The 22,172-nt window shown below is 30.9% G+C and overlaps 1 protein-coding gene across 1 annotated transcript in view; it reads left to right on the top strand.

The window, feature by feature from the left end:
* Nucleotides 1-22,172, top strand: part of LOC119609642 (inositol hexakisphosphate and diphosphoinositol-pentakisphosphate kinase) — a 39,238-nt gene that overhangs the window by 3,214 nt on the left and 13,852 nt on the right. The window contains 11 exon segments of the mRNA XM_037964484.1: nt 11,612-11,812; nt 11,881-12,112; nt 12,186-12,340; nt 12,441-12,528; nt 17,956-18,160; nt 18,225-18,506; nt 18,572-18,757; nt 19,282-19,385; nt 20,692-20,860; nt 20,920-21,117; nt 21,183-22,116. Coding sequence (XP_037820412.1) covers nt 11,612-11,812; nt 11,881-12,112; nt 12,186-12,340; nt 12,441-12,528; nt 17,956-18,160; nt 18,225-18,506; nt 18,572-18,757; nt 19,282-19,385; nt 20,692-20,860; nt 20,920-21,117; nt 21,183-22,116 — 2,754 coding nt within the window.

The raw sequence follows: 22,172 nt of genomic DNA, 5'->3' as shown, positions 1-22,172 counted from the left end.
TAGTTCAGTTCTAGTTCAGTTCTAGTTCAGTTCTAGTTCAGTTCTAGTTCAGTTCTAGTTCAGTTCTAGTTCAGTTCTAGTTCAGTTCTAGTTCAGTTCTAGTTCAGTTCTAGTTCAGTTCTAGTTCAGTTCTAGTTCAGTTCTAGTTCAGTTCTAGTTCAGTTCTAGTTCAGTTCTAGTTCAGTTCTAGTTCAGTTCTAGTTCAGTTCTAGTTCAGTTCTAGTTCAGTTCTAGTTCTGTTCCAGTTCAGTTCTAGTTCAGTTCTTGTTCAGTACTACATAGTTCAATTCTTGTTCAATACTAGTTCTGTTCTAGTTCTGTTCTAGTTCAGTTCTAGTTCAGATCTAATTTAGTTTTAGGTCATAGTTCAATTCTAGTGCAGTTCTAGTTAAATAAAAAATTAACAATTCTTATTTTTTTAAATATTAAAAAAAATAACAAAATTGAAAAGTATTTTTTAAATAAATTGTGGTAAAAGGATATCCGAAATATCGAAAACTTGTCGTAAAAGGGAAGTTTCCATAGAAACTTTTTATTATTTTTTGTAATTTTTTATAACTCAAGAATTATAATTAAATATGCTTAGTAAAATTTATATTATTACTAAACAACTAGCAAAATAACACAGCTGCAGCATATTTCAAATAAGTAATACAAATAGACATCACCTCATATTTTAGCATCCTTTAAAAAACGAAAGTTAAGGTTTTCTTTTCTATAAATCTCGTGTCATTTGTTTCATTAAATTTTCTTGCAAATTTGCAAAATACTACAGCTGCTGACCTATAAAGACATTTGCATACTTATTGCTAAATTTGTAATTAAAATCTATTTTTAGTCTAGTCATTTCATTTTATTTTGTTTTGGTATACAAAGTCGAAAAAAACAAGCTAAAAGAAAAAATCAAACAAATATTTGATAAATTGCCAAATATAATTATAATTAAAACGGAACACTAGTTCTCAAGTACCGAAAAGGTTGAACATATACTGCAAATACAAGAAAAACCGGTAGTAGAAGTAATTATGGGAAATCGTATCGAAAAACTGATGTCTGCTGCTGGTGGCGGTGATGAAAATTGGCATCATCATCGCAAGAAGGGCAATCCGCACAAGTACTGTCATCACAATCGCTTGCAATGTCAAATATGTAAAAAACATCAAATGCAGTGTCATACTTGTTGTGCATTGAGTGGAGCTGAAATAGCTTTATCACTTTTACATGTCAGCTCTACACCCAATTTGGGGGGTGGGTATACAAGATCTATACTTGTGAGAATTAGAGGATATTCATATTTATTCACAATTTCTTTTTTATTTTATTTTTTATACTTTCTATGGATACTATGTTACTACTGCACTATTTTAGAAACAACTTTGCCTACTACACTCCCCTTGGATTTACGTTCTTCCTCATTTTCTTATGGGGTGGGTGGTCTATATATTTACTTTCTTTTTATTATTTCTTTAACTTTTGCTTATGCTTTATTTAATTTATTTGTTGTCTGTGGCAGTACTTTTTATGGTTTTTTGTTTTTCTACTTTTTTGCTATTTCCGGCCCGGTTAAATATTTGTTTATTTTATTATTGCATTAAACTAACAATTATACTGTTTATTTTATGTTTATGGTTTTTTTATTTTGTTTATTAATTAATTTTTGCCATTTGTTTAGAGTATAGGAGCATGTTAAATATATGTATGTTCGTGTTAAGCTTAAAGGTCTTATCGAAGACCCATGTTGGTTGATGTAAATTAAAACAGTAAAGAGCAAATGTGGAGCATTTAAGTGAAAAGAAACACATTTTTTAAACCAAAAAACATTCAGTTTTTCTGGGTTCAGTTCTAGTTCAGTTCTAGTTCAGTTCTAGTTCAGTTCTAGTTCAGTTCCAGTTCAGTTCTAGTTCAGTTCTAGTTCTAGTTCAGTTCTAGTTCAGTTCTAGTTCAGTTCTAGTTCAGTTCTAGTTCAGATCTAGTTCAGTTCTAGTTCAGTTCTAGTTCAGTTCTAGTTCAGTTCTAGTTCAGTTCTAGTTCAGTTCTAGTTCAGTTCTAGTTCAGTTCTAGTTCAGTTCTAGTTCAGTTCTAGTTCAGTTCTAGTTCAGTTCTAGTTCAGTTCTAGTTCAGTTCTAGTTCAGTTCTAGTTCAGTTCTAGTTCAGTTCGAGTTCAGTTCTAGTTCAGTTCTAGTTCAGTTCTAGTTCAGTTCTAGTTCAGTTCTAGTTCTAGTTCAGTTCTAGTTCAGTTTTAGTTCAGTTTAGTTCAGTTCTAGTTCAGTTCTAGTTCAGTTCTAGTTCAGTTCTAGTTCAGTTCTAGTTCAGTTCTAGTTCAGTTCTAGTTCAGTTCTAGTTCAGTTCTAGTTCAGTTCTAGTTCAGTAGTTCAGTTCTAGTTCAGTTCTAGTTCAGTTCTAGTTCAGTTCTAGTTCAGTTCTAGTTCAGTCTGTTCTTTTAGTTCAGTTCTGAGTTCAGTTCAGTTCAGTTCTAGTCAGTTCTAGTTCAGTTCTAGTTCAGTTCTAGTTCAGTTCTAGTTCAGTTCTAGTTCAGTTCTAGTTCAGTTCTAGTTCAGTTCTAGTTCAGTTCTAGTTCAGTTCTAGTTCAGTTCTAGTTCAGTTCTAGTTCAGTTCTAGTTCAGTTCTAGTTCAGTTCTAGTTCAGTTCTAGTTCAGTTCTAGTTCAGTTCTAGTTCAGTTCTAGTTCAGTTCTAGTTCAGTTCTAGTTCAGTTCTAGTTCAGTTCTAGTTCAGTTCTAGTTCAGTTCTAGTTCAGTTCTAGTTCAGTTCTAGTTCAGTTCTAGTTCAGTTCTAGTTCAGTTCTAGTTCAGTTCTAGTTCAGTTCTAGTTCAGTTCTAGTTCAGTTCTAGTTCAGTTCTAGTTCAGTTCTAGTTCAGTTCTAGTTCAGTTCTAGTTCAGTTCTAGTTCAGTTCTAGTTCAGCTCTAGTTCAGTTCTAGTTCAGTTCTAGTTCCGTTCTCTTCCAGACAAAGAATGATTATTATAAATAGGTTCCATAAATTTTGCACATCTTTCTGAAATATTTGGAGAATAATTCAGCTTCTCAATTTATAACTAAGTTGTCATCTTTCTGAAATATTTGGAGAATACCGGAGCGCCTCAATTTATAAGTATTGAGAATTTATAAAAACTGTAGTTAATTTGAGCCCGAATACTCTCAGCAACATACATATTTTTTTGCTTTTCACTGCTCTGTAAATATTAATCTTATTAATATTATTTTATATTCTGATTTTTTTTTTGTTTGTTTCGCTGTCGTTGCTGTTGTCATTTTATGAGAACACTTATCTGACTTTGACTGTAGCTTTTGCCCGTTTGTTGTTAATTTAACTCATTAATTAATCGGTAGCAGCATGTTAACAAAAAAAACTTTCGTGTGATAAACTAGTTTTGTAGGCCCAAAATTCATTCATTTGTATTCTGGTGCTAGTGGTGTCAACAGGTGTCTCTTACGCTTTCTTTAATTTTTTTATTTTCATACAACCAAAAACTAACAATAAATCGAATATATATTTAGAATTATTATTGAAATCTCAACGCAGTGTTAACAACAACGACAAATGTTTTATCAAGTGAGTTTTGAAACAACAACAAAAACAAACTAAATGATGTTTATACAAAAAATCAATTTAATGAAAGGAAATTTACGCATTACTTTCATAACATATTCAAATAGATTTTAATTATGATTACGAAGTGAAATTTTTAATCATGTTGTGTTAAAGGAATTCAAAGTGGATTAGTTTGTGATTAAATTGTTTGTGAAAGTGGAAGCATTTTTTAATATTTCAATCATTTGCTGCTATACTCGTAACATAACTATTAAATATTTGCTATTTTAGCAAATTTTTGTGTATGAATTTTTTACTTTAATTTTTATTTTTCCAATATTTAATTCTTGTTTGTCAAGAATTAGATATAAACAATCAATAACCTATTAAAAACTGAATGACAAACATTGTTGAAGATTCAACAAATCCAAACTATTTTCGACTTTAATGTTAATTATATTATATAGTGACATCTGTGAGAATTTAATTTTAGAACAATGGCTTTTAATGATAATTAAAACAAGTTTGTTTTTTCAAATCTATTATAATTTTGTTTATAATTTATAAAACATTCTCAAATAAATTTGTTACTAACATTGCGAACGCCTACAGAACAAGTTGTTAGCATTTTTTAAGTATGTATTAAAGTTTATTTAAGAAACTATACTAAAAGCCTTCAACATTATTCTAAAACTTAGTTTTGACGGAATGACGTATGGGTAACGTAAATATATTTTTTATCACTTATCCGCCACATGGCATGAATTGTAATGATACAGTTTTATTACAGTTTGTGTATTTCGGTTCTAGTTTACTTATAGTTCAGTTCTAGATCAGTTCTAGTTCAGTTCTAGTTCAGTTCTAGTTCAGTTCTAGTTCATTTCTAGTTCAGTTTTAGTTCAGTTTTAGTTCAGTTCTAGTTCAGTTCTAGTTCAGTTCTAGTTCAGTTCTAGTTCAGTTCTAGTTCAGTTCTAGTTCAGTTCTAGTTCAGTTCTAGTTCAGTTCTAGTTCAGTTCTAGTTCAGTTCTAGTTCAGTTCTAGTTCAGTTCTAGTTCAGTTCTAGTTCAGTTCTAGTTCAGTTCTAGTTCAGTTCTAGTTCAGTTCTAGTTCAGTTCAAGTTCAAGTTCAGTTCTAGTTCAGTTCTAGTTCAGTTCTAGTTCAGTTCTAGTAGTTAGTCAGTTCTAGTTCAGTTCTAGTTCAGTTCTAGTTCAGTTCTAGTTCAGTTCTAGTTCAGTTCTAGTTCAGTTCTAGTTCAGTTCTAGTTCAGTTCTAGTTCAGTTCTAGTTCAGTTCTAGTTCAGTTCTAGTTCAGTTCTAGTTCAGTTCTAGTTCAGTTCTAGTTCAGTTCTAGTTCAGTTCTAGTTCAGTTCTAGTTCAGTTCTAGTTCAGTTCTAGTTCAGTTCTAGTTCAGTTCTTGTTCAGTTCTAGTTCAGTTCTAGTTCAGTTCTAGTTCAGTTCTAGTTCAGTTCTAGTTCAGTTCTAGTTCAGTTCTAGTTCAGTTCTGGTTCAGTTCTAGTTCAGTTCTAGTTCAGTTCTAGTTCAGTTCTAGTTCAGTTCTAGTTCAGTTCTAGAACTAACTAACAATAATATTGTTAGTTTCAGTTCTAGTTTAGTTCTAGTTCAGTTCTAGTTTAGTTCTAGTTTAGTTCTAGTTTAGTTCTAGTTCAGTTCTAGTTCAGTTCTAGTTCAGTTCTAGTTCAGTTCTAGTTCAGTTCTAGTTCAGTTCTAGTTCAGTTCTAGTTCAGTCTTAGTTCAGTCCTAGTTCAGTCCTAGTTCAGTTCTAGTTCAGTTCTAGTTCAGTTCTAGTTCAGTTCTAGTTCAGTTCTAGTTCAGTCTTAGTTCAGTCCTAGTTCAGTTCTAGTTCAGTTCTAGTTCAGTTCTAGTTCAGTTCTAGTTCAGTTCTAGTTCAGTTCTAGTTCAGTTCTAGTTCAGTTCTAGTTCAGTTCAAGTTCAGTTCTAGTTCAGTTCTAGTTCAGTTCTAGTTCAGTCCTAGTTCAGTTCTAGTTCAGTTCTAGTTCAGTTCTAGTTCAGTTCTAGTTCAGTTCTAGTTCAGTTCTAGTTCAGTTCTAGTTCAGTTCTAGTTCAGTTCTAGTTCAGTTCTAGTTCAGTTCTAGTTCAGTTCTAGTTCAGTTCTAGATCAGTTCTAGATCAGTTCTAGATCAGTTCTAGTTCAGTTCTAGTTCAGTTCTAGTTCAGTTCTAGTTCAGTTCTAGTTCAGTTCTAGTTCAGTTCTAGTTTAGTTCTAGTTCAGTTCTAGTTCAGTTCTAGTTCAGTTCTAGTTCAGTTCTAGTTCAGTTCTAGTTTAGTTCTAGTTCAGTTCTAGTTCAGTTCTAGTTCAGTTCTACTTCAATACTAGTTCAGTTCTAGTTCAGTTTTAGTTCAGTTCTAGTTCAGTTCTAGTTCAGTTCTAGTTCAGTTCTAGTTCAGTTCTAGTTCAGTTCTAGTTCAGTTCTAGTTCAGTTCTAGTTCAGTTCTAGTTCAGTTCTAGTTCAGTTCTAGTTCAGTTCTAGTTCAGTTCAGTTCTAGTTCATTTTTAGGTCAGTACTAGTTCAGTTCTAGTTCATTTTTAGGTCAGTACTAGTTTAGTTCTATTTTATGTTATAATTCCACATCCATTGCATTAACCTCTAATTGTTTATGTTTGCTTTTTCATTAGTTTCAAATTTATTTAACAATTATAGAGCATTATCAACATCGCATTTCCCTTTTAGGTAATCTTAGGAAGACACTTATTGTTTACATAAAAATGACGTACATGTATGTGATAATTTAATTTTGATAAAAATTCCAAATCTGATAACAAGATTTAACGAAAGTCTCACGATTCAAAAACATACTGTTTTTATTTTTTATATTAATAACAATTATTTCTCACTTATTTGTTTTTCTCTTCTATAATTCCAAATCTTTATGAAATTTTTTCTCTCTTTGGTGCTCATTTTAGTTGAATCAATCTCCCTGGCTCTCTCAAGTTTTTTGTAATTGTTTTTGTACTATATTTTAATGAGTAAAAATATTATTGTGTATGAAAATTATTTAAAATAATATTTAACACTTTGTTTTGGTTTTTTTGCTAGACAAAGAGATGCAATATAAATAATTTTGTTTTCAAATAAGGTCTTCTTCTTTTTTTGCGTTTAATTTGAAGGGTTGGGTAGTAGAGCAAGAGCATTTTTCACTTGAGTATCAGTTGTGTTTTGAAAGCGAACTTGGAATATGGTCGAAAACGAAAAACATTTAGGCGGTCGGCAATAAAGTTATTAATTAAAGTCAAAAAGAAAAAACTATATAATTACTTATAGTTTTCAAGTGTTTGTTAAAAACAACAATATAAAATTATTGTTATTGTTTTGCTATTATTAAAGGAAAAATTATAATTTATTAGTAATTAATAAAGAAAAGTAAATAAAAAAAATAATGGAATGGACTTGGTTGAGAGATTGGTGGCGTTTAAAAAAGTATCGTTCTGAACATCGCAGGCGGAAATTAAAACATTTATCACACCTCAATAACAGCGATAGCAATGATGATGATAATCCTACATCAACAAGTCATCATTATCACCACCATCAACATCATCACCATGGCTGTCATGCTAATAATAAAAATCAAAGTTGTAGTGATTTTGATGAAGATGATATTGAAAAATTTATAAGTGATGATGATGAGCACCAACAGAAACGTATTAGACGTCATCGAAGACGTCTTAAACTCAAACGTCTGACAACAATTGAAAGTGAGAATAATGAAAATACCAACGATGACACCGATAAATGCAAACCTAATAATGAAGTAGTAGGAGGCGGTGCTGATGGTGGTATTGATGCTGATAATAGTGATAAACATGTTAATAATGATCATGACCGAAACGATAATGATAACGATGACTACTACGACGATGACGATGATGAAGTCGATGACTTTTGTTTTTGTGATGAATGTTTAAATGTGGGTTTGTTTTTATCAAAGTATTTTTATAAACACTTTTTTTATTCTGAGTCGTCTATATATAATTTGTAATTATTTTGCTATGATGGCAATTGTTTTGTCTATTTATTCTTAACATTGACATTTTCCGTTCTTTTGTCAATATTTCGCATCTAGTCTATAATATAATTTGTAATTGAGCAAAAATTAAAAAAAGAAACGTATTAGGTATTTGGTTTTAATTTTATTTCGTTGTTGTTTGAATACATTTTCATAGAGTATTTTTTCATTTAGAGCTTCATAATCATTTAAAATTATTTAAACGTATTTGCCGCCAACAAAAATTTTAATTACTCGTATAAATAGATGCAAGTGTTACATTATAAATTTTTAATTTTTTGCGTATATTGTAGATGTATTAATATTTTATAATAGCCTTTAAAATAAATGTTAAATTGTTAAATATACTATAAACGTATCAAAAATTTCCTTTTGGGGAATTTCTAAAAAAAAACTAAATTATCTTTTTTGTTATTTTGCTTAATTTGTTTATATTTGTTTAATGATAAGAAAACTTCCTATACAGGGTCATAAATCTTGTTAAAATTGCCACAAACAAATGATTTAAATATTGTTAAGGTGTTAATTGTTCTAATTTTGATTTATCGTTTGTCAAAATTATGATAAATTATTAATATCGTTGTTTATTGCTGTCCTTATTGTAAAGATTAATGGTGATATTGAAGAGTAGTTATTTAAAAAATAGTAATTTGTTTATTTTTTCGCTTATTTACTTTATGATAAAAACAGTTTAATAAATCTTTAAATAATTTTTTATCTTTGACACACTCTTACTAAAGTTTTGTTGGTAAATAACCATTTCTAGTTTTTTTTTTTTTTTTCTAAAAACAGGAATGTTAAATTAAATAAATAAAAGTGTTAAATATATACAGCACAGTCATTGCACTTTAAAAACATTGGAAATTAATTAACATAGAAATTTAAATATGTCTGAGAAAACAAGTTTTTTTGTTATTCATATTTTTGGTAAAGAAATTTGTTTTTAGGGGAAGTTGAAAGGAGAAACATAATCCTAGTTCAGTTCCAGTTCAGTTCAGTTCTAGTTCAGTTCTAGTTCAGTTCTAGTTCAGTTCTAGTTCAGTTCTAGTTCAGTTCTAGTTCAGTTCTAGTTCAGTTCTAGTTCAGTTCTAGTTCAGTTCTAGTTCAGTTCTAGTTCAGTTCTAGTTCAGTTCTAGTTCAGTTCTAGTTCAGTTCTAGTTCAGTTCTAGTTCAGTTCTAGTTCAGTTCTAGTTCAGTTCTAGTTCAGTTCTAGTTCAGTTCTAGTTCAGTTCTAGTTCAGTTCTAGTTCAGTTCTAGTTCAGTTCTAGTTCAGTGTTCTAGTTCAGTTCTAGTTCAGTTCTAGTTCAGTTCTAGTTCAGTTCTAGTTCAGTTCTAGTTCAGTTCTAGTTCAGTTCTAGTTCAGTTCTAGTTCAGTTCTAGTTCAGTTCTAGTTCAGTTCTAGTTCAGTTCTAGTTCAGTTCTAGTTCAGTTCTAGTTCAGTTCTAGTTCAGTTCAGTTCTAGTTCAGTTCTAGTTCAGTTCTAGTTCAGTTCTAGTTCAGTTCTAGTTCAGTTCTAGTTCAGTTCAGTTCTAGTTCAGTTCTAGTTCAGTTCTAGTTCAGTTCTAGTTCAGTTCTAGTTCAGTTCTAGTTCAGTTCTAGTTCAGTTCTAGTTCAGGTCTAGTTCAGTTCTAGTTCAGGTCTAGTTCAGTTCTAGTTCAGTTCTAGTTCAGTTCTAGTTCAGTTCTAGTTCAGTTCTAGTTCAGTTCTAGTTCAGTTCTAGTTCAGTTCTAGTTCAGTTCTAGTTCAGTTTAGTTCTAGTCAGTTCTAGTTCAGTTCAGTTCTAGTTCAGTTCTAGTTCAGTTCTAGTTCAGTTCTAGTTCAGTTCTAGTTCAGTTTCTAGTTCAGGTCTAGTTCAGTTCTAGTTCAGTTCTAGTTCAGTTCTAGTTCAGTTCTAGTTCAGTTCTAGTTCAGTTCTAGTTCAGTTCTAGTTCAGTTCTAGTTCAGTTCTAGTTCAGTTCTAGTTCAGTTTCTAGTTCAGTTCTAGTTCAGTTCTAGTTCAGTTCTAGTGCAGTTCTAGTTCAGTTCTAGTTCAGTTCTAGTTCAGTTCTAGTTCAGTTCTAGTTCAGTTCTAGTTCAGTTCTAGTTCAGTTCTAGTTCAGTTCTAGTTCAGTTCTAGTTCAGTTCTAGTTCAGTTCTAGTTCAGTTTAGTTCAGTTCTAGTTCAGTTCTAGTTCAGTTCTAGTTCAGTTCTAGTTCAGTTCTAGTTCAGTTCTAGTTCAGTTCTAGCTCAGTTCTAGTTCAGTTCTAGTTCAGTTCTAGTTCAGTTCTAGTTCAGTTCTAGTTCAGTTCTAGTTCAGTTCTAGATCAGTTTTAGTTCAGTTTTATTTCAGTTTTAGTTCAGTTCTAGTTCAGTTCTAGTTCAGTTCTAGTTCAGTTCTAGTTCAGTTCTGGTTCAGTTCTAGTTCAGTTCTAGTTCAGTTCTAGTTCAGTTCTAGTTCAGTTCTAGTTCAGTTCTAGTTCAGTTCTAGTTCAGTTCTAGTTCAGTTCTAGTTCAGTTCTAGTTCAGTTCTAGTTCAGTTCTAGTTCAGTTCTAGTTCAGTTCTAGTTCAGTTCTGGTTCAGTTCTAGTACAGTTCTAGTTCAGTTCTAGTTCAGTTCTAGTTCTAGTTCAGTTCTAGTTCAGTTCTAGTTCAGTTCTAGTTCAGTTCTAGTTCAGTTCTAGTTCAGTTCTAGTTCAGTTCTAGTTCAGTTCTAGTTCAGTTCTAGTTCTGTTCTAGTTCAGTTTTAGTTCAGTTCTAGTTCAGTTCTAGTTCAGTTCTAGTTCAGTTCTAGTTCAGTTCTAGTTCAGTTCTACTTCAGTTCTAGTTCAGTTCTAGTTCAGTTCTAGTTCAGATCTAATTTAGTTTTAGAACAGTTCTTATTCAGTTTTAGTACTGTTCTTATTCAGTTTGGTTTCATTCTAGTTTAGTTATATTTAAGATCTCGGTTCAGTTTTATTTCAGTTTTAGTTCAGTTCTAGTTCAGTTCTAGTTCAGTTCTGGTTCAGTTCTAGTTCAGTTCTAGTTCAGTTCTAGTTCTAGTTCAGTTCTAGTTCAGTTCTAGTTCAGTTCTAGTTCAGTTCTAGTTCAGTTCTAGTTCAGTTCTAGTTCAGTTCTAGTTCAGTTCTAGTTCAGTTCTAGTTCAGTTCTAGTTCAGTTCTAGTTCAGTTCTAGTTCAGTTCTAGTTCAGTTCTAGTTCAGTTCTAGTTCAGTTCTAGTTCAGTTCTAGTTCAGTTCTAGTTCAGTTCTAGTTCAGTTCTAGTTCAGTTCTAGTTCAGTTCTAGTTCAGTTCTAGTTCAGTTCTAGTTCAGTTCTGGTTCAGTTCTAGTACAGTTCTAGTTCAGTTCTAGTTCAGTTCTAGTTCTAGTTCAGTTCTAGTTCAGTTCTAGTTCAGTTCTAGTTCAGTTCTAGTTCAGTTCTAGTTCAGTTCTAGTTCAGTTCTAGTTCAGTTCTGTTCTAGTTCAGTTTTAGTTCAGTTCTAGTTCAGTTCTAGTTCAGTCCTAGTTCAGTTCTAGTTCAGTTCTAGTTCAGTTCTACTTCAGTTCTAGTTCAGTTCTAGTTCAGTTCTAGTTCAGATCTAATTTAGTTTTAGAACAGTTCTTATTCAGTTTTAGTACTGTTCTTATTCAGTTTGGTTTCATTCTAGTTTAGTTATATTTAAGATCTCGGTCTGCTTTAATTATGTTCTAGGTCAGATTCGATTCCTTGGTTTATTGTTACACCTCCAATTGGACGATTTTGTTAAGCCATTCGATTGTGCCACAATGAAGATATACATACATATTACCGAATAATATAAACGAATGTATTATAATAATTAAGCTACAAAACTAAAATTATTTAAATAAATTTATACCAAAAACAAAATTTTAAGCCCTGCTTTTTTATTCTGAGTTTGACAAATAATTGTATTTTAAATAATTAGTAATTTTATACTGATTAATCAAAATTTTTTGTAATGCTCTAAAATTAAAGAAAACTAAATAAAATTTACAAAACCATTTAACTATAACTAATTAAATGCATTAATTACCCACAGGGCGACACAGATTTCTGTGAAAGTAATGACGGCATGGATTCAGATGCTAGTACCTCATCAAATCCTGGCAAACAGGTGGTTGTGGGCATATGTGCCATGGCCAAAAAGACACAATCGAAACCAATGAAAGAAATTCTAACACGTTTGCAGGATTTTGAATTTATTAAAATGGTCATATTCGAAGAAGATGTCATACTAAAGGTAAATTAATTTTATTCTGAAAACCGTAAACATTGCGTTAACTATTTACATAATAAATTTCTTTAAAGGAACCTGTAGAAAATTGGCCTATATGCGATTGTTTGGTATCCTTTCACTCTAAGGGTTTTCCTTTGGAAAAGGCCATACAATATGCTCAATTGCGTAAACCTTATGTTTTAAATAATCTTCATATGCAGTACGATATACAGGATCGTCGTAGAGTCTATGCTATATTGGAAAAGGAAGGTATTGAAATACCACGTTATGCGGTATTAGATCGTGATTCACCAGATCCAAAACGTTAGTATGAAAACTTTCTTTTAATAATAGTTGATTGTTTAATAATTTCTTAATCATTTCTATATAATTTCAGAACATGAACTTATAGAATCGGAAGATCATGTAGAGGTCAATGGTATTATATTTAATAAACCCTTTGTGGAGAAACCAGTATCGGCTGAAGATCATAATATTTATATTTACTATCCCACTTCGGCCGGCGGTGGTAGTCAGCGTTTATTTAGAAAGGTAATATTTTCGCTGTTATTTATAATAATTTGTTTTAGTAGAAATAAACACAATTATAACTTTAATTAATCTTGTCCTCTCTCTCTTTCTTTTTCTTCAGATCGGCAGCCGTAGTAGTGTGTACTCCCCCGAATCTCGTGTTCGTAAAACGGGTTCATTTATTTATGAAGATTTCATGCCCACTGATGGTATGTATAATTTTACTATTCTCTATAACAAAATCATTTTGTGTTTTTGTTTCTCTTACCAACAAAATTTTCTTTAGCCACTTTTATAAAAAAAAGCAAAAATGTTCCTAAAAATTTGATTTGATTTTATTTTTATAACAGCCTTTTTTCTAAGTATAATTTATTTTGGTTTTTGACAATGTTTTTGTAAGTTTTTTTTTTCGATTTAATTTTACGCTATTAGAAAACTATTAGCAATAATTTCTAGCTGTTGCTTTTTTTTTTTTTGCTAGTACGTTTGTTCTAATTCTAAATGTTTGCTACGTTTTTTTTTTTATTTGTTTGTGTTAATTTTATTTAAATTACTAAAAAATGTTTTTAACCCGCTTTAACACATTCCAGGCCGTATATATAACAGATAACTTGTGTTTAATTGAGTATTTTTTTTTAGCTAAAAATGAGTCATTAAAATCTACTACATCGCTAAAAGAGTCACATCAATGTCACTAAAAAAAATATTTTTTTGTTTTATTATTCATAAAATTTAAATTTTGTTTACATTTTTAAATTAATTAAGTTGTTATTATTTGTTTTTGTTTATGTGTTAAATTATTTTAAAAGGGAATTGAAAGAAAAGTAATAATTGACATTGTTTGTATGGGAGTTACCTCCACTGTGTAGGTAATTGAGTAAATAAGAAGATTAATATTTACAAAAAATATTAATTTCTAAATTTATTTTACATTAAGTAAATATGTATTGGATTTAAAGCGTATTAGTTGTAAATCAGTAGTCATTTCTCACTTGATATATCATAATCATTAGGTCTAGTGTGGCACTGATGTCTAAACTACTCTCGTTTGGGATAGGAAACTAATTTTGTCTTTGTATTTCGACAACAACCCAGCAAAAAATAATAGATGTCATACTTTACAAACGACATCTTAATCACATCTAAAAATGCGATTGCATATTTTTCGCTTCTACAAACCGAATATTTCCTTACAAATAAAAACCGAGTTAAAAGTGAGGAAAGAGATGTTGAAAAGTCACTACAAATAACATATTTGAAGTACATCAAATTTTGGTGAAAAACCAATGAAATTTACATAAGCGTGTCATTGAAAGAATGTGGTTTATTTTTGACATCCAAATATCGGATTTTTACTGCATCTATGAATAAGATTAGATGTAGTTCAAAGTTGTCAAAAATGAACAACATCCCTCCAATACCACGCTAATGTAAAATTCATAGGTTTTTCGCCAAAATTGGAAGTACTTCAAGTATGTTATTTGTGGTGAAAATTCTACTTCTTTTTCCTCACTTTTTTTGCTGGGAATGTTTAGAATTTTGTGGCTCATGAACCACTTATTATCAGTCTCCACTAATCCAATATATTCCTTTGGCGGAGACCTTTATATCTTTCAGTCATGTTTATACCATTTTGAACGAAGTTGCATTCTTCAGTGTCATTTTCACTAACTGGACGAAAAATTACTCGTTTCGTTCCTCACTTTTATCTTCATAGTTCGTTAAGTGGTTTAGATTTCATGTACTGACAGCCTTTAGCTAAATATCCCAGCAAAAAAAAGAACTTCCAAAGAAGCAAAAAATAAGTTGTATTTGGAATGGAAATACTGAAAAAGACCTGAAGAAGTAATAATTTTAACACAGGCTTGTCGGAGGGGGGATAACCATTTTATTTGATGCCAAATTCACTACTTCTGAAGTCATTCTCAAGAATTAATTTTTCACTTAAATAATAATAATATTAATAAAGGGAAAAAACATATTTTTGCTACTTTTGAAGTGCTGATAGATTACATTCATTTGGAAGTACTTCGTTGTAACCCAGCAAAAAAAGTGTGGAAAAAGATGTAGAATTTTCATCACAACTAGTAACCCGAAGTGCTTCAAATTCGGGTGTAAAACCTATGAATTTTACATTTGCGTGTCATTGGAGGGATGTTGTTCATTTTTGGCAACTTTGAACTACATCTAATCTTATTTTTAGAAGCAGTAAAAATCCGATATTTGGATGTCAAAAATAAAACACATTCTCTTAATGACACGCTTATGTAAATTTCACTACTCTTTCACCAAATCTAGATGTACTTCAAATATGTTATTTGTAATGACTTTTCCACATCTCTTTCCTCACTTTTAACTGGGGTTTCATTTGTAAGGAAATATTTGGTTTATAAAAGTGAAAAATATGTAATCGCATTTTAAGATGTGATTAAGATGTAGTTTGTAAAGTATGACATCAATTATTTTTTGCTGGGAAGTCTACGACAGTCTTATATAGATATAGATGTGTACAAGGAGATAACAGACAGATTTCAAGAGGGAACAGTTTCAGATCTATTAGAACTATTAGCGGCTAGTTTGTTCAAGAAAAGTGGGTTGTGGGAGAATTGATATTAAACCAAATAAATCGAAAGTCTCCATGTTAACTTCTATACCAGGTTTCTTTCACATAGGAACGGCTGAAGAACAAATTTGTCCTATAACAACACAATTGGAAGTGTTTTTGGTGTTGCATATAAATATAGCAGTTCTACACTTTAAGAGGAAAAAACATTCCATTGTAATATCGGTAGAATAGCAAAAAAAGTTCCTAGGTATTGACGGTCATACAATGAATCAATAAAGTAATATATTCTATTGTCACAAATAAGATTCGAGGTCCTCTCCTGTCTCCCGCCTATACATAAGTGTTCTCAATTATATTAAAATCAGATAGCGACACTTGAATTCTGCGATCTCTGACAAAGCTGTAAATAAATTGAGAGAAATAATTAACGACGCCTGTTAGTTTTAATCAAAATGCAACATGCCACACTCTATCGAACATTTTGAAAATATTAAGCGCTTTATGTTGAATAGCACGATGCCATACGATACGAAACAAGATCGTAGTAGACCACATGTTCCTTGTCTTTGGAAAGTGCTAAACAATTTACTGTTGGACAACATTTTTTCGGATTGTTGCCCTTTCACTTTTAAGAATTGGCGTTGCAATAGCAACTTTACAATATGCAGGAAATTCGTCTGCATTGTATATAATACTCAAGATATTATGGTAAAGAGATGGCATCAAAGAGCATTAGGAGGTTACTCCGTATTTCGATTCGAAAATTTTTGTTTTAAATCCATCTGACACAGAAGACTTATTTATATTGAGATCCGTTGAAACTCTTTTAAAGGCACGCGTACGAAATAATATATAAGGCATAGTTTCTGGCACTCTGTTACTGACTCGTATAGAGCTTTATAGCATCATAAAAAAACAACGTTTCTTATGATCTTTGGGCTCGGTCCAGCGCGACTTTTTGTAGACTCAAATTGATTGTTTCTTATCTGCTTACAAAAAGGATAAAAGGGATAAAGAACATCATCTTGAACAATCATGTTGAGTAGATTATGCTCAATGTTTACCAGGAGATTTAGGGCCTATTATTTAATCTTGATCTCAGTTTGTGTAGCTCCTAATCATGTTTAAGATTGTGGGCTACTTCCACTGAAATCCTCTATAGATCTAAAGAACGGAACAAGATTTACTGTATAATCAGTCAATAATTATGGAAGGTGTGTGTTTTTTAGCTTTTAATCACCTGTTTTAACAATCTGCAAGAGCCAAAAGATGACAATTTCTTTATTAAGATTCTAATCATGTTTTAGATTGTGTGCAACTTCCACTGAATGCTTCTAGAGATCTTCGGAATGTAGCAATACTTAATGTGTGCGATCAGTCAATAAAGATGGAAAGTTTATGTTTATTTATCATTTAATCATAATTTCACAATCTGTTAGAGTCTCTCAAAATGTCGACGTTTGTCACTAACATCGAATTGTACTCTTTCGTTTCTTTGAAAGTAGATTAGATTAAATTAGAAAGGGCCCTAAGCAGTGCGACCCTGTTTTGGATCTTTTGTGCAGCCTGTGGGTTCACCATATACCATTCTTTGAAAGTATATTTTAACTGCTTTCTTGTTGGGCTTTCTAAAGTAATATAGACAAGTAAAATTTATGTTGAATGAAAATTTGGTTGAATGATTTTGGGCATGATCTTTGAAGAATGAACTTTAAGCTTTCTCGAAAAGAATTTCATTAGAAAATTATGAAACTTTTACATATCTTATATGTACATTAGGGTAATCCGGTTTGTATAGAGAAGAAATAAGTTACTGATGTTCCCAGCGAAAATTAACTTAAGTACATTTTAAGATACCTTTTCTCACAATTTATGTCCTGGGGTCAATATTTAGTAAGCTGGGTCAAAGGTTAAAAATGTTATTCGTTAAGATTTAAAAGGTCCCTCAAAAAAGGATCTATTAATCATCCATTTATCCACCGCACCTAATATTGTCGCCAAGACAATAATGTTGAGAAAGGGGATCTTAAACATTTCGCAATTTCGATTCTTATTATTTTAGGTCCTTAAGTGGTGTTTTAATGTTGTTGAAACAAATTTAATATTATTTAAATATTAAAAACAAATTTTGTTAAAATTGTAAATAATTTAATTAATAATAACAGATTTATTAAAAATAATCTTTTTTTCAAAATTTCAGAAATCACAGGAAGTAAAATATTTGAATAATTTGTTTTATTAACATTAAAAGTTATGTTTTAATAGAAATTAAGTAATTGGTTTTAAAAATTCAGTTTTTTTATGTTAATTAATTTTTATTTCTTTATTTTAAACGTTTTTCTTTTCATATTTTTAACGCATGTTTAATTTAAAACAATTTGTTTTGCTAATTTTTTATTTGAATTGCTTTTTTTTTACAAAAGAAATTGTTCATAAACAATTTAATTTTATTTATAGATTGATTTATTAATTATATATAAATTTCAAGTAAAAGTTTTTGCAGTCTAAACATAAACATTTAATAAAGTTTTTAATAATTAAGAATTAGCGGTTTTGTGTAAACCTTTGATAACTTTAATAATTGTTTATGCATTTAATGACTGTTTATCATTTACAATTTCAAAGTTTATTTTAAAGGCATTTTATACCTTTATAAACTATAAATTGTGTATTGATAAAAAAAAAACTAAATTATTTCTTCTTCACCTTAGCAGCTGACAAAAATTCAATTCGAAATATGTAAACAAAATCAGAAAAATTTAAAATCATTCACTGTCATTGCGTTACCTGCCTGAAACGTCCATTTTGTTACGATAACAGTTTGTACACGTTTGTGTTGTTAATTGTTGTTATTTAACAAATTCTTTAAAATTATTTTTGTAATACAAAAAACCGAATATCCAATTAAAAAAAAGAAATAAGTATTATTATTATAACTTACACCTTAAAAGAACAAATAATAAACAAATCTTAATATCAAAAAACCAAAAAAAAAAAAATCTTATTATAAACTAAAATGAGATTTGTATAACAACCCAGTATTACTTTTAAAACGTAGTATATTTTCCAGGTACCGATGTCAAAGTCTATACTGTGGGTCCCGACTATGCACATGCTGAAGCACGCAAAAGTCCGGCTTTAGATGGCAAAGTTGAGCGCGACAGTGAGGGCAAAGAGATACGTTATCCGGTCATATTAAATCATGCCGAAAAATTAATATCACGCAAAGTTTGCTTGGCCTTTAAACAAACCGTTTGTGGTTTTGATTTATTAAGGTAAATTAAAGGGGAGTGTTCTAAACGTAATGTTTATGATAAATTTTTCTTTTTTACATTTTAGAGCCAATGGAAAATCGTATGTGTGCGATGTAAATGGCTTTAGTTTTGTTAAAAATTCCAATAAATACTATGATGATTGTGCCAAAATATTGGGTAATATGATTTTAAGAGAATTAACACCTACCTTGCATATACCCTGGTCGGTGCCCTTTCAATTAGATGATCCTCCCATAGTGCCCACAACGTTTGGTAAAATGATGGAGTTGCGCTGTGTAGTGGCTGTTATAAGACATGGTGATCGTACACCTAAACAGAAAATGAAAGTTGAAGTTAGACATCCTAAGTAAGTTGGTATAATTTTTTTTAATTTGTTTAAAAAAATAATAATTGTTTTGTTTGTTTTTTTAGATTTTTTGAAATTTTTGAAAAATATGATGGCTTTAAGCATGGTCATGTTAAATTGAAACGTCCTAAACAATTACAAGAAATTTTAGATATTGCTCGTTTCTTGTTGGCTGAAATTGAAACTAAAGATAATCCCGAAATTGAGGAGAAAAAGAGTAAATTGGAACAATTGAAAAGCGTTTTAGAAATGTAAGTTATATTATTCTTTTCTAAAAAAAGAAATTAGAAATTGTTCACATATAATCAATACGAGAACTGGTGACATTGGAATTTTTAATATAGTTTTTGGTGTCGTTATTATTTTTAAAAATCGCGAATGATAATGTATTCAAAAAAGTTCGTTTGAGAACTAGAACTTCAAAATAATTTTACTTTCACCTCACATCTTTGCTGTCGTAACAACTTCTAGAAACCATATCCAATAGCAGACGTGCGCTATTTTTGTTCCTTTGTGAAGACTTAAAAGATATGAGTGGAATCCTTCAAGAGCGAGTATGCAATTGTATTAATGTTAGTGTTTAAGTAGTGTTAGTTCCTAATGAAAATCAACTCAAAATGAAAATCATTATGTATTTAAACAACCGATTACAGAACAGTTTTCTAGATGAAATCTTGGCACCTTATAGATTCAACTTAACCAGTTCTAAAGCCTTAATTAAATTTGATTTTAAAATCATTTTAAGAAATATTTGATTATTGTTGTTTTCTTTTAGGTATGGTCACTTTTCTGGTATTAATCGTAAAGTACAAATGAAATATCAACCCAAAGGACGTCCTCGTGGTTCCAGTTCTGATGACGGTAATAATGTTAAGACTTGTATGTATTTATTTTCTTTCATATTTTTTTTTTAGTTTTTCTAACTACAGATACAAACACAAACTACACAGTAGAAAACAAGATTAATCTGTAAATATTTTTAAATTCATGAGCTTTATATGATTCTTAATTTCTTAAGCTAAATACTTTTCTTGCCAACAATCAAGTTTTCAGGTAAAAGACGAGGGTTTAGATTACAGAGTGGACTATAGTCTAAAGTACTAGACTAGATTATATCGATTTGACTTTAGTCAAGTCCATAGACTACTACTTGAGTTTAAACTGTAAACTGGACTAGAGTACAGAGTAGACTAGATACTAGACTAGAGACTAGACAAGAGACTAGACTATATACTAGACTAGAGACTAGACTATATACTAGACTAGAGACTAGACAATATACAAGAGACTAGATTAGACACTAGGCTATAGAATAGAGCCTATGCTACAGAATATATACTAGGCTACTGAATAGAGACTAGAGTAGAGACTACCTAGAGACTAAACTGCAGACTAGACTACAAACTTGTCTACTGACAAGACTATAGACTAAACTACAGACTAAATAACACACTAGACTGTAGACTAGATTATAGATAAGATTACAGACTAGACTACATACTTGAATACAGACTAGACTAGAGACTAGATTACATACAAGACTATTGACTAAACTACAGCCTATACAGTGGAATAGATTACTAACTACAGACTAGACTTCAGTATAAACGACAGACTTGACTGAAAACTAGACTAGAGAATAGATTACATACTAGTCTATAGACTAGACTTCAGACTAAACTAAAGCCTAGACTATAGACAAGACTACAGACTAGGCTATACACTAGATTACAGAATTAACTACATACTAGTCTACAGATAAGACTACAGACTAAACTAGACTAGAGAAATGAAACTTGACCACAGGCTATATTTCAGACTAGACTCTAGACAACAGAATAGACTATAGATTTGACTATATATTAGACTAGATACTAAACTACCGGCAAGATTACTGACTACAAACTAGTTTACAGAAGAGACTATGGATTAGTCTATAGTCCAGACTACAGTCAACACTACATACAACATAAGAATGTATAACAATTTTTCCTCTTCCTCCTACGTTAACTCATAAATCTTTGAAAACATTAAAACAACTAAAAGGACAATCATACTTCATATTCAACTAATAATCACAATCACACAAAAGAAGAAAAATACACTACAAACTCGATAAATAATAATCAAACGAATGTTTCATAATAAAAATAAAATTAAACAATTTTAAAATCTTTTTCTAAAGTAGACGCACCCACCGAACCATCTTTAGTATTGATATTAAAATGGGGTGGAGAATTAACACCGGCGGGACGCATACAAGCCGAAGAATTGGGACGCATATTTAGGTGTATGTATCCGGGAGGACAAGGAAGACAAGATTATTCGGGTACACAGGGATTGGGGTTATTAAGGTAAATATTGTATAGAAATTCTAAGTAGCACTTTTTAAAATTGAATAATTTTCTTAAAGATTACACTCCACCTTTCGTCATGATTTAAAAATCTATGCCTCTGATGAGGGAAGAGTACAAATGACAGCAGCAGCATTTGCCAAAGGTCTATTGGCCTTAGAAGGTGAACTAACGCCCATTTTAGTACAAATGGTTAAGAGTGCCAATACTAATGGTTTATTGGATAATGATTGTGATTCCAGTAAATATCAAAATATGTAAGTTTTTCTTTAAAATTTTACAAGAAATTTAAAAGTTTCAATATTTTCTGTTTCTCTCCAAGGGCCAAAAATCGCTTACACGAATTAATGCAAGTTGATCGTGAATTTACAGCCGATGATCGTATGGCTATTAATCCCAATAACAGTATTTCCATTAATCAAGCTTTGGATTTTGTTAAAAATCCCGTAGAATGCTGTAATCATGTGCACAGTCTCATTAAAGAGTTACTAATTATTATAAGTGTTAAAAAAGATGATCCCAAAACAAAGGATGCTATACTCTATCATGGTGAGACTTGGGATTTAATGCGTTGTCGTTGGGAAAAAATCGAAAAAGATTTTAGTACTAAATCAAAACTATATGACATCTCGAAAATACCCGATATCTATGATTGCATTAAATATGATTTACAGCATAATCAACATACTCTGCAATACGATCAGGCAGAGGAATTATACATTTATGCTAAATATCTAGCCGATATTGTTATACCACAAGAATATGGTTTAACAATGCAAGAAAAATTGACAATTGGCCAGGGTATATGTACGCCATTATTGAAAAAGATCAAATCAGATTTACAACGTAATATCGAAGAGGTCGAAGATGAGTCGGTAAATCGTTTGAATCCCCAGTATAGTCATGGTGTTGCTAGCCCTGGTAGACATGTACGCACTCGCTTATATTTCACTAGTGAAAGTCATGTTCATTCTCTACTAACGGTTCTGCGTTATGGTGGTTTATTGAATGTTTTAACCGATGAACAATGGCGTCGTGCTATGGATTATATTTCGATGGTATCGGAACTCAATTATATGTCACAAATTGTTATAATGTTATATGAAGATCCTACTAAAGATCCCACATCGGAGGAGAGATTCCATGTGGAATTACACTTTAGCCCGGGTGTTAATTGCTGTGTGCAAAAGAATTTGCCTCCAGGACCAGGTTTTAGACCACATTCTCGCAATGATTCGGGGCAATTGAGAACTTCGGTAAGTGTATAAGAGAAAAATGTTGGTTTTAATTTGGGAAAATATTCAGTTCTTAA

Source organism: Lucilia sericata, unplaced genomic scaffold, assembly GCF_015586225.1.
Source record: "Lucilia sericata isolate MDLA Ls3-8-SP2 unplaced genomic scaffold, ASM1558622v1 Contig001023F_arrow, whole genome shotgun sequence".
Lineage (NCBI taxonomy): Eukaryota > Metazoa > Arthropoda > Insecta > Diptera > Calliphoridae > Lucilia > Lucilia sericata.
This window is presented reverse-complemented; position numbering and strand designations above follow the sequence as displayed.